A 13963-nucleotide genomic window follows, 5' to 3' on the forward strand; every position below is an offset into this window, starting at 1 on the left:
TTCCTTCGTTCTTCTTTATTTCCTTTGTCATTCCGCATATTTACATCATCGATATATATTTCGCTCTCGCAGGCACATGAAAAGTTCGACGACTTACGTGGATTTTTTCTTGAGGAAATCACAATTATATTCATAATTTCCGACTTGAAAATGCAAAACAACGTGTGTGTGCAAGGAAAAACGACTTTGTACATTTGTGTAATTAAGAAGAAACTCTATATATATCGAGAGAAGAATATATTAAAGTTATGAGAATAAAAACTAATTTACTAACTTTGAAAATAACGACAGACTTTATCTCTATACAGATGTTACAGAGGAAGCAAAAAAAAAGTAGGAAAAGTATGAAAGCGCAAAAATATTTTTGGTAATTATATACATTTGCTCTGTGCATTTCTCATGTTTGCTCTAAATTAATATTTGGCCATTACGTCGCTCTGAATTCTTGCGCTTATTCTAAATTAATATCGCAAAAATCAGAGACGAGTAAAAAAATAATTTTTTTAAATATATACTATACATATATTCTCTTGGAAAACAAAACGCGCATTTTTGCTCTTATTCCTAATATTCAAAATTGCAATAATTGAAAAACTGCAATAAATAATAGCCTCATGAGGAACTCTTACTCCGCTACAAATTTTCATCATCTACTCTATATATAAAATAATTATTATATATATAAAGTAATTATTATTATAATTGAAATTAAACTAAATTCTTGCAAATAGGGAAAGAAGAGTCTAGAACTTATCTTTTAAAATATTTTTTCTTTGGTACACATATATAGATAAAATATTTTTTACTATTTCTCACGAAGCTTCTAATATCTCGTATAGATTTCGTCGACGCGGATAATCGGAAATCTATACTATACTTTGTCTGGATGCTGCTATCGAATATCAATTTAATCGCTCGCGATGTCCATGATTTTCGCTTCGACTAAAATCCGTCCACGATTTCGTGTCCGTCTGATTAAAATTTACACGGTGCTTCAAAAATCGTGTTCAACTAGGAATTCTTTGAGTTTAGATACACGAAACGTCTTCCCTTCTTTATTTATACTAATTTTTTTTAAATTAAATAAACAATTATGATTATTGAAGAATCTGTATCTTTATCTTCATTCTATGAGTCGCAAAAAATACACTTTCAACGATTTTCGAAACATCCTGTGCAACGCGATAGAATTATTTAGAAAAAATATGTAGTCTGATTTTTTGTCGCATATATATATATATAATATAATATATGCTTATTAAATTGAAAGTTGAGTAATATACATTTTATCGGCGTAAAAGAAGGAAGGCTTGATCCAAAGAGGGATCAACAAATCTCGATATTGTACAATTTCAATGATGCGGTGAATAATGATTCTCGGATGATGATTGCAACGGTCCATTAATGTTTTGCACAATCATACTAAGGTAATCCAAGCTGCTCCCATTATTTTGCGAGGATAACGCTTGCTCAGTTTGCTCGAAACCTGCAACACAAGAATATGAACGCGATATTAGAATACGTAATACAAATTTTTTAAAATTAAAATAAAAACTTGTTTAAATTATATTAAAGTACATAATGTTGAAACAATCACACATAAAGTGTATATTTTATATCTGCCACTGAACAAAAATTTATTGAATTCAAATAAATATTTATTTCAATATACTTATAAATCATTTATTTGCTAATAATATTAATTTGATGTACAAAAATATATTTATTGGATATAAAAAAAATATTAATTTTTTTTTCAAATAAATGATTTATATTATAAGACAGTATTGAAGTAAATATTTATCGATTTAATAATTTTTCTTCAGTATATTTGGTCAACATTTAATGATGCGTTTATTAGACGAGACTGAGTTCCTAAAATCCCAAACGAATCGAAATTCCTAGTTCAAAAATGAGAGTCTATTTTCACGCTGCATTTGATAAAAAAGAACCGTCGTAATCGCGATGCACAAATGCAAGCTGCGTTTAAGCGAAATCTTAGATGCTCTTTAACCGCGGTGTATATCCAGATACGGATGAATTACGAGCGAATTGGGAACGATGGGGTCGGCTCCTTTTTCCTTCCACTTTTCGTTGTCCTTCGCGGCGAAAGCACTTGCATAAGTTATGTACCCCTGTGTAAGAGCTTTGAGGGATCGTTATTCTTGGCACACTTCGTCTTTCCGTTTTAAGTTTGACTCGTATTTTTCAGCCGCAAGGTATGTATATCCACGTGCACATTAATGTTTCGTAAAGGGATCCCGTTCGTACATTGTTGTTGTTTAATTTGTCGCTTAATAATTTTCGCTTGCTTTTGGCAAAATATAATATTATAAATATAATATTACAAAATATAATATTACAAAATATAATATTACAAAGCAAAATTGTACGACATACGAATAATCGAGATTAAATTTATATTGTATATTCCTTTTTATATTTTATTTTATTTTCATCAATATATATATATATATATATATATATATATAGTGAACAAAATCTGTTGTCAGATAAAAGAACGCTTTATTATATATTTTTCTATCGCGATGTTCATCAATTCTCGCTAAGCGAAATGGTGATTAAAATATTGAAGTTCTTAAAATCCAAGCATAAAGTTTATTATAAATTATTTTAATGTAAAAACAAAAATATAAAATATTTTTATTATAATGACAGCGATGAATAATTTATTGTTAATTTCTACGAATCTTTTAATTTTTAATTGATGCGCTGAAGAAGATTGAAAAAGACAACCGAAACATACGAATTTTATTTCTATATAATATTTAATAATTTATGTTATAAATCTTTTCACAAATATAATTCTAGCATAGAACTATTAGCTCTTATTGCCTTTTTATTTGTATAGATTAAATTTTCTAAAGAGCTGTTACAAATTATATAAAAAATATAAAATCTCTTTAAATGTAATATTTTTAAATATTATATATTAATTATATAAATATTTCATGATATTAGATTCCATAATTAGAATTGCAAGCGTAGACTCGCAAACTCGCAGTTGATCATCAAATGCATCGATGATCTAATTAAGCATCCCACATTTGCCAGCATCTTGGATATATCGCTGGCACGAAAGATAAAGATAAAGCGTAACTGAGAGAATGTGGGAAACATACGAAACTAATAATATTAGTTGGAACGCGAATAAGTCGACACGCGCCGATAAATGCAAGATGAAGACTGAAGTTAAATTCTATCTTCTCTCTTTTGCACTTTCCACTCGTTTTACGTGAGATGATAATGGCTTTTATTTTCAACATTTTACAAATTACGTGAATTCTTTCATCCGTAATTGATTTGTTTGTTTAGAAAACACAGTAGCTTTGACTAATAGATAATAAGAATTTAAGAGCGAGAACAATTTTTCGCGAAGCAATCTTGGCGAGAATCGATAGATACTTTCATCTTCAATTAATTCCGAGTGAGGATATCATTTTAATAGAATTTTAATTGGTAGCTCTTAATTACCAAGACATTCGGAAATAAGAGACTTATGAAGAGAGATGGGATTTAATCAAACTTTTGTTAGAAAAATCGATTCGATAGAAGAGAAGATTGCATAAAGGTGTTTTACAGAAGCTATTTTTATTTTTCAAGTTCATACAAATTATACGTGAATTCATTTACTCGCATTAAAATTCTTCGTAAATATTGTGCGAAAACTCTGTGTGACTCAACAATTGTAATCTCCATAAAATTAAAAACAATGTAGAAACAGGGAGATCATAAATATTCATGAACCAAAGATGGTAAAAGATAATGAGAAAATGCTGAAAGAGATTTTATATAGCACGCTTCATGTAACGGATGATATCAAAATGATGATAATTATAAAATAAGAATGATGGCGATTATTGAGTGCGATAATGATTTGACGTATTTCAATAAAATATTGATGTATCTCACACCTTTGAAACATTGCGTGTTTAATTTGAGTAAATGTAATTATCTCTTATTTCGATACTCTTTCGTTCAGTAATGAAAAACGCTTTATATCGATGAATAAACTGAGCGCAAGAAAATATGTAAATATGACTGACATTAATATTCTAATAGTTATTATTTTATAAATTTATATTAATTATGCAAATAATGCTTTTCTGTCAATATATAAATTTTATTTTATTTTCTATGTAAATTAAAATTAATTTTAACTTATTATAATTTATTGAACAATAAGTTTTAAATGTCAAACTTTATATTATTTATATAAATGTGTACATAATTTATTAATTATTATTGATATATTTAAATTATTTAAACCATTTATTTGATATAAATGTATTAAATATATTCAAAATTATTGAATATAAATGGAATTTGGAAACTTTATAATTACATTTACAGGATTTTTAATTTAAAAAATACTGATATATGTATATTAAAATTCCTATTGGGATCGACAATTTTAGCAATCGTTTCATTGAAATCGGGAAGAACACGACCTATGCGAAAATATATATAAGTGTAATTTATATAGACACAGTTTTTATAGCACAGAGGTTTTTGAAAATCTAATAATTAAGCTAGTTTGTTTAATTGAAAATTTCTTGAAAATACTTGTAATTAATACCGATTGAATCGATTGTTTGACGAAGAACGAGCTTTTATTTATAGATCATTGCCTACGATACTGGCTGTCATACTGCTCTGCAGATGATGCATTACCTAGATTGCTCGCCAGATTTGTTTGATATACCGCGCGACACCGAGCAGTTTTCGCGATGCTGACGTGAATTATTTATCACAAATCTGCTGGCCGCAACGTAATTCTCGCTATACATACCTATGTATACACGGATAGACAAACGAGTAAACATTTCTACACCTTTGATGAAGGATGGAAAACGCGCCGCAATCGAGTGCAGACATTATTTAAATGTACACAAAAATAATTAATTATTTAAACGTATATAAAAAATATTTAAATTATTTTTACAAAATTATAAATAATAAGATTTTTTGGGGACGAATTGAATTGTCGCATTTTAATCAAAATTTTATACAAAAACTTGTCGTTATATTTCATAAAATAAAGTTATTGATAGTATCCAATTCTTTTTCTGATGACTCCATACTTTTGATTGACACATGTTCGTGCGAATTATTGGAAGGGATTTGGAAGAAGCATCAATTTTTCGGACAATCAATTTTGCAATGGAATCAGCGAGATTGGATCGATGGGTATCCAATATTTTTCAATTACTTCCGAAATATCTGTTCTTTATATATCGTACTTCGTCATTCTAATCGATTCGATAAATCAATGAATTAATTTGCTATTACGTTAAACGTTTGCAAACAACATTTGCTAATTAATTTGCATTACGTTAAGTAAGAATGGCAAAAATAATCCGTCAACTTATAAAGGACGAACATAAAAGATGTGCTCGAAAATGAAATTGCGTCTATAAATATAAATAAATATAAAAATTAATATTAATTAAATAAAAAAAAACACTCGCCAAAATGAAAAAAGAGCTGAGAATTTTTTCATAAGGAAGAAAGAGAGGAGAAAACTTCAAAATATTCTTCTAAAAAATGTTTGCGATTTCTACGTAATGATATTACAGTTTCTCTCCCTGAACCGTATCTGAAGCTAGAGATTTCCATTCTAATTACGCTATTTCGATCAACATCGTTAAAATAGGTCGCACTTTGTGCTTCGCTTGGAATAATTTCGGGTGCGAAGGCTCAATATGTTCTCGACGCGGACTTTTCGTTGCGGAAAAAAAGAAAGAGCTAGATAGAGAGAGAGCAATGCCTCTACGAGAATATGCACAGTTAGAGCGTCTCTTGTCCCGAGAAGTTCGGAGCCACCGATGCGTTTCGCGCTAATGAGAAGGAATCAAAGGTTCGTTGTACGGATTCAGCAGATCGCCTAGGACACGTCTTTGAAGATGGAAACGCAATTAAGTCGTTTCAATTCGCTCGCTGTCCTAATCGCATCCGGTGTGCTCCAAATGAAACGCGACTTCTTTAAGGGAAAGTCTTCGCAGGATCAGTTTGCGACTCGACACTGTCAAAGGCATTGACACACTTATGGCTCTCTCGCAATAAAATTTCGCAATCACGCCGAGATATCGCGCGATTCATTTTTACAAGTCGCTCTGCGCGACGCAACATTTATTTTTATGTATATTTATTTTTTAAATATTTTTTATACTTCACAAACTAGCGTCCAATATTAATTTTGATTGATTTATTTTTTAGTTGGCAATTTTAATGTAGTACTTACTATTTATTAAAATGACTGTTTCCTTATATTATATAGTAACCTTGCGACACACGTTCGTGACACAATTTATATATTTAATAATTATGCCACAATTTATTCGCGCAGTTAGGAGAATCTGCGTCTGACAGATGTTTCACAGTTACAAAAGCGCGACTAATTCTCTCATATGAGTTAATCGGACTTATATTTGTAAAATTTTGCGCGAAATTGCAGCAGCTTCTTCACTAATCGAAATATAATAACGAGCGCTCTCATCGCGAGATTAAATTTAAGATTTAATGGTATCCGATTTGAAATGAAATTAATCACCCATCAAAATTCGCTTACGTCGAACACAAATAAATCAATAACGTTTATTGAGCAGATAATTAATTTTTAAAACTCGATAAATTCTGACGTTTAATTCGTTTAATTCGTACTACATATCTGCTAAATTATTATTTATCTGTACTAATTGGCAAAAAATTATATAACATTTTTGTTTAAATTTACTATGTACGAATGTTAAAAATGTTATTAAATAACCAAACTGTAAACGTTAGTTAAAATTCAAAAAAATTACCTCAATCAGCGGTACATCTATTTTAGAACTGTCTGAATATTACAGAAATTTTCTGGATTAAATTTAAAAAATTGTATTCCGAAGCCTTTGTACACACTTATTAAATGTCAGTTGCTGTCATAAATAAATCATCATATGTTCGATCCGTTTTTCCTCTAGAAGGGAAACAGAGAAAATATATTTTAATTTTTCTCGAAATAAATTAGTTTATCCACATCTATTCTAAAGAATTGCCTGAATATATTAAAAAGTTTCTGGATTAAGTCATAAAAAAAATTTTATAAGATATCAGTCTACTCTCATTAAATGTCAATTTGCTTAAACGAGTTATCAGATAAATTAACTAATAATAATTCGAAATTAATAATAATTCGATTGGTCTCTCCCCCTTTGCTATGCCTTCTGTCGTATAACAGGAAAGGGAAAATAAATAACGTTCTTTTTTTCTGGATAACATTAGCGGATTCTCGCGTGCAGCGGAGTATGTACCTTGGCTGCGGTTTCGTCCGCGCTTAAATTCGTATTCCGCCGGGCTGAGGAGAGGACTCCGGCAACGATGCATCATACTAATGTACCGTGGCAATATATGGCACTCCGGTGTGTGTGCTTGAATTTTCTTATCCTCCTGACGAAAGTCCGGATATTTTTCGAGATAACTTCTCGCACGTGTACTCTCATCATCGCCGCGAATTCACGCCGGCCTTTCCAGGAATTTTTAAGATCGAAACAAGTCATTCGAATAAATTTATAATTAATAACACGGTTTTACGAAAAAAAATCAGGAGAAAGAAAACAATTGTCTCCTGTTTTTTTTTTTTTTTTTTTTTTTCCGCTAAATACAATTCCAATATCTAAATCGTTCACGTCACACTTATAAAACATTTGTAAAGTTGCAAAAATAAGGTCTATTTAAATGTATCTTTGCATCTTACAGCTACGATACACGTGTTACAAGTTTTGTTTGCCAAAGTTAAGTATGTCGTTGAAAGTTTCAAGCTTCAAAAGAAATTTGTTATCGATTATGGTTAATATTCATGGTTAAATATAGGACCGGAAAGGTACGGAAAAGTTGCAAATTAGATTATCGAGGACCTATCAAACAGTTTTCAAGAGTATCAGCAGTGCTATCGATCCGGTTTTTCCTTCTTTCAGTGCAAAAAAATAATCTCTCAATTCTCTGTCAATAAAATAAACGTTAATAATAATGAACGGAGACAAATGTAACAGGAAATGCAGTGCACGCGTCAAATTAAATTTTTTTGTATTACACGTGCAGGCAAAGTGGCACTTTGTGTGCGTGTTTTCTGTGCGAAAAGTGGCTAATTTCCCACGCCGCCATCTAGCGGCAACGCGGTGAGTGAATAAGCCGCATTCAAAGCCATTGCCTACGGCTACTCACCTTCGGCTCGTGCGTCCATCCCCAACACTCGTGACCAATTGTCAACTTTCCGCACTTGATACACAATATACTATTTAAACCAAGTATCGAAGAGAAAAATATACTCTTTTTCTTAATACACTTTTCACTCGATGTACTTTCCCTCGAAAGCAAAATGGAGAAAATAAACGTGTCTGATCGCGCTTGCGGTTATCCCGAGGCTATCCTCGGCGCATATATTGACTGTTTACCGATAAGCAATCGTTAATTACCTTCAGAGCGACGTAATTCACGTACACGATCGCGTACATTCCTTTGAATGCCTCGACGAGTCGTTTGATCATCTCCGGGAGGGTAAACTCCTACACCCACTTTGCATACCACGGATCCAAATCGAATGACACGTATACGTCGTAAGGGAAACACATTAGAGACGCGTCAGCCGCCAGCATCGCTCGGTTCACAGCTTTACGAGCGCTCATGATCGTGATGATCAAAAGGGCGATAATTTGCGGCGGTTCAACTACTTATACATTGTATACATTAGAGAGAGATAGAGTAACATTAAGTCTGAATGCGGCGTGAACCTGATGCGATCGCGTCATATTACGATTTAGATGTAAAGTGGAGCGAACGTGTAAATAACATTTCACGTTAATATCGTACTTTTACACACGTTTTCTCTCTTATTAATTTTTTTCTTTCTCTTCCTCTCATCATACATTTTAATGTACACAGTTGGAAAATTTGTGTTTTCTTCTGTTAAAAATTCGGTTGCCATTAAAAGTTTTGTGTTAAATACTTAACACGTGTTAATTTGACAGATTGCTGTTGTGTTAATTGAACTTAAATGTTGAATGATTAAAATAACTGAAAAAAGTGTAAAAATAACACAATGTGTATTTAATTTTAATTTTACACAATAAATATGTTCTGTCTTATTAGTGATAAGATTTATCTGTTAAAATTTACAGAAAAATTGTTGATTTTTTATAAGTGTAGTAATAAGTATAAAGTAATTTTATAATAAGTACAGTAAGTTTATTTTATAAGTATTTTATAATAAGTGAGGCTATTAATTTTACATTAAAACTATGTTAATTTTACACGAAATTTATTTTCAATTACTTGAAGTTTTACATTTATTTTGTATTATTTTGTATATTAAAATGTTAACACAGTGTATTCGTGTCTCCATTTACCAAATCCAAATTATGTTAAATTAACACACACAAAATTTCTGTAGATTGTTTGCGCTATCTGTTAAATATAATACAAATTTTTCAACATGTGTACCTGCAAACAACTCATAAAACTCTATATCCTTAGCATAAATTGTAATATTTAAAAAAAGTGTAGATTTAATATCAAACTTGAATAATATTGATATCAAGCTAGAAAAAAGATACACTTTAAAAAAATGCAATTGAAGAAAATATTCCCATATAGACTCAGAGTTTGAGTCTCGTGGATGATCCTCTAATAATAAAAAGACTGATCCCTCTCATGATCACACCTCGTCTCTATATTTTATTTTTTTTCCCGTATACACTTATTGCGATCGCGAATCCGCAAAGTTCTTCCTCGACGGGGGCTATTTACGAATAACGGCTATTAAATGGGACGCGCACGGAGCGGCGCATCAATTAAAATAATCAGGCGCGCTCAAGCTAGGACACGCTTCGGTAAAGTCGCCTGGCAGCTCGCGCTTATAGATTAGGATTCGCGCGCGAATCCGCCTGACGCGTTCTAGCGCGATCGTGAATTATGGGCCGCGTCGCGCGTTTGCGGTAACGAGGGAGAGAATATATCCTCCTCTCCTTCCATCCCCTGGACTAAATAATCCGACCAATTTCGATGGCGGCGGCCGAGCGAAGAGGCCTCGCGCCTACGCGATTTATCGGCGGACATCATATCATCAAGCTCCGCTGATGACGCGCGAGACGACGACGACGAGCACGACGAGCAAAAAGGAGGCGAGCATTTGTCTTGATCAGCGTGGATTAGCGAACCTCGCTGTTTACGTAATCGAGCGTTCGCACTTTACGCCGAGGCGTGACGTTCGCGAGCCTCTCTCTAATTGATGGCTTTTGTCTCTCCCTCTTTCTTTCGCCTCTTTTTTTCCTTCGCGAAACATGAGATTTAATAAAGGCGACGGAAATAGTCCCCGAGGACAGTCGGAGGTTCTCTCCTGTCCTTCGATACTATCGTTTATCGGGAAGGGATGCGATATGCAAAATGTTGTCATTTGAATTTTTCTCCTCGAGCATCTTAAGGAGATGCTGACCGTGTCTGTTTTACCGACTTTGAGTTCAAGGGCTTTTTTTTTTTATTGGCTACACGGATTGAAAAATCCTTCTCTATAATTAAAGTACTGATAATAATAAACGGGAAGCGCTGTAATTTTGTATAAAAAGCAATAAAAATTAAAAAAATTACAGTTCTCTTATCCGCCTTTTGCATATCAGCTTATAACAATAGTTATTTAATACAAAAGTTCTGCAGTTTATTTGTGCACAAAATATGGAGCTCCCAATAGAGATGACATGAAAGAATAATACAGAAGTAATACAAATGAGATTAAAAGCCTGTATCAAAAGATTCGTACTTGAATTAATTATGTATGTATATTCGCGTGCGGAATCGATGTCAAGGCATAAAACAGCAAAAAATTAATTGCCGGACAACGCTCCCCATTCACTATTATCAGTACTTTCATTGTGGAGAATTTTTCAATCTGTATATTCAAGAAAAAATGAATCTATAACCCAATTTAAAATCGATAAAACAGAACTACGGCAGCATTTCCTTAAGTGGATGATGATATTATAGAAGAGAATTATCGATACGTCGAGGTAACAAAAATAGACGCAGAAAAAATAATATATATACCTATAAAATATATAATAAAATAATATATAGGAAAGTGCTTATTGCGGAGATAAAACTAAAGTATTGCAAAACAGAAAAAAACAGTATCCTTGAAAGAATGCAAATATGCCTTGATTCAAGTACATTTTATCCTTATAATAGCACCAAATATAAATAATTTTGGATAAAGGATAATTTATCCTTAAAACAAAGTGCAAAATATTTTTGGTTGAAGCTGAAATTTACTTATAAATATTGCAAGGACAATTGACAAATAAGCATCGGATATAAGCGGTACTTTCAAGTATATATAATAATTCTTAGTTCAAATGTGACTAATGTTTGTTTTTACCATATACGATTTTTAAAACAAGAATATATCTTAAGGATAAAATATACTTTACACAAACTTATTTATTATTAAGGCAAATGAAAATTTGTGATTACAAAGAGCATTCTATGCTTCAAATCAATCAAATAGCGTTCAAGAATAAAAATATACTTGAATCAAGGATTCCTTTTTTTTTCTGTGAAGAGAAAGGGATGCGGAAGAAAAGTGACAGCTGAGTGTCAAATGAAGGAACACGCGAGACGTATCTCACGAAATATCTTCCACGCTCGCCAATCGCCAGGTATTCATTAACGCTAATTAATCCCGAGTTATTTTAACAGCCAACCGCGCTGCTGGGACAGTTTTAACGTCGCATTGTTATATCCCGGCTCGTTTTTCGGAGACGTCTACTGATGTCTATGAACGTCTCTCGCAGCTTCTCGCCGAGATTTCGTCTCGCGATTCATCAAGTGTACCCGTCCTTCCCCCTTCCCTCCCACCCCTTCTTCACCCCCTTGAAGCAAAAGCTTCAGTAACCGATACTAATTATCCCGTTGACAGCTCCAGACGCTTTATGAATGTTGAAAAGATTTCAGTCGCGCGTTGTATAATTAAAATATATATATATATATATATATATATATATATACACACACACACACACACACATATATATATATATATATATGTATGTACGTATACATATATAATCCACTAATTTTGTTCGTTCGAAATATCTCAGTTGTTTCAGAGGCCAGAAAAAAATTGGGGAAATTAGACCAATTTTTTTCAGCTGGAGAATTTTGCTATATTAAATAATTCTTTTATAATTTTTTCTGGCTTTAGAATTTTGTAAATCGGCATCGAACTCCGGATGTTCGCTCTCTCTCTCTCTTGTCCTCTCTTATCGAGCATTAGGCGGACGTTGAATCTCGAACTTGGCCGGCATCCACGAGCTATATTATTGGTGTATACGTTGCGTGGTAGAAAGAGAGAGAGAGAGAGAGAGACGCAAATTTGCGTATCTTCCTCCCTATATATTTCGCCCTTCCGTGTATCGTGAACGAGATACACCTACTTATCTAGCTGCTACTTCGTCGTGACATCGCAGTGCGCTGCAAATGAAGCTTGTTTTGGAACCGATCCACGATACTTCGTGGGTCCGTGTATAGCTTCGTCGCGTTCTTGGCAGCGTGAAACGCTTTCGCGAGGATTTTCGTTAAGTCGCGATGCACATCGGCCTACGATAAGCGCGACGAGTTATGAACCGAAGATAGTGAACCGCGAAATCAAGTATATGGATTTGCTTGTTAACTTTATAATACTGTCGATTCTCCCTTTTAAGTTCGATAAAACTTTTGCGAAGACTTGGGAAGAGTCAAAATTTCTCTCCTTATATTCTATAAATATCTGCGTAATTAAGAGTGTAGTGCTTTTTTATTATCTCTGGATTTAAGTATTTAGATAATTATATTTATATATTTTATGTAATTACTTCTATCAATAGACTGTCAAAAAATATATATTTATATATACATATATCCAGCTCCATCTTTTTCAAATAAGTTTAATTTATAAATATGTATAAAACTTCGTGAAAAAATCCATTTTTTTACATCATTGTCAATATCTTTTCAGTTGTATATATTTTTAAGAATAATAGACAATAAAAATTTCGAGGATTGCAAAAATGAGAGAGTGAGAGAGAAAAAATAACGCAGCACAATCGATTTTATTTTTGTGGAAATTTCAACTTTGTCACGAATTACATATGCACGTGTCACCGTTCAGAGGAGAATGTATCCTCTCGCAAACTATTACGACGTGATACGCAGCGCACGTGACACCGGTTGACGTGTCCGCGCTCTTGCACGTTCAGAGTAACCATATTGTGACAGCGTGTCGACAATGCTAAAATTCTAACGTCACGAAACCGAAGCCAGCAGAACAATCGCGAGAAATCGTCTTACGCAATGAATACACCAAAAATCTAAGCACTCATTTTATTTATTATTATAATAATTATTTTTTTCTTCTACACACGTCAATTGTAAAATTGTGTTAATTTTGATTGACACTTAGATATCGCAAGAAGAAATGAAAAGAAAAAGAGAAGAAATGAAGAGAAAAGAGAAGAAATGAAGAGAAAAAAGAGAACAATCGCGAGAAATCGTCTTACGCAATGAATACACCAAAAATCTAAGCACTCATTTTATTTATTATTATAATAATTATTTTTTTCTTCTACACACGTCAATTGTAAAATTGTGTTAATTTTGATTGACACTTAGATATCGCAAGAAGAAATGAAGAGAAAAAGAGAAGAAATGAAGAGAAAAGAGAAGAAATGAAGAGAAAAAAGAGAACAATCGCGAGAAATCGTCTTACGCAATGAATACACCAAAAATCTAAGCACTCATTTTATTTATTATTATAATAATTATTTTTTTCTTCTACACACGTCAATTGTAAAATTGTGTTAATTTTGATTGACACTTATAGATATCGCAAGAAGAAATGAAGAGAAAAAGAGAAGAAATGAAGAGAAAAGAGAAG

At 32.4% G+C, this 13963-nt stretch overlaps 1 protein-coding gene across 1 annotated transcript in view; it reads right to left on the bottom strand.

Annotated features, from left to right (window-relative positions):
- The window catches only part of nau (myogenic-determination protein nautilus), a 44529-nt gene continuing 30566 nt past the window's right edge, over positions 1 to 13963 (bottom strand). Inside the window, exon 5 of the mRNA XM_029312672.2 lies at positions 1 to 1486. Within this exon, the coding sequence (XP_029168505.1) occupies positions 1353 to 1486 (134 nt within the window). The 3' untranslated portion in view covers positions 1 to 1352. The remainder of the gene's footprint in view (positions 1487 to 13963) is intronic.

This window comes from Nylanderia fulva, unplaced genomic scaffold (assembly GCF_048542155.1).
Source record: "Nylanderia fulva isolate GAGA-0341 unplaced genomic scaffold, ASM4854215v1 Scaffold48, whole genome shotgun sequence".
Classification (NCBI taxonomy): domain Eukaryota; kingdom Metazoa; phylum Arthropoda; class Insecta; order Hymenoptera; family Formicidae; genus Nylanderia; species Nylanderia fulva.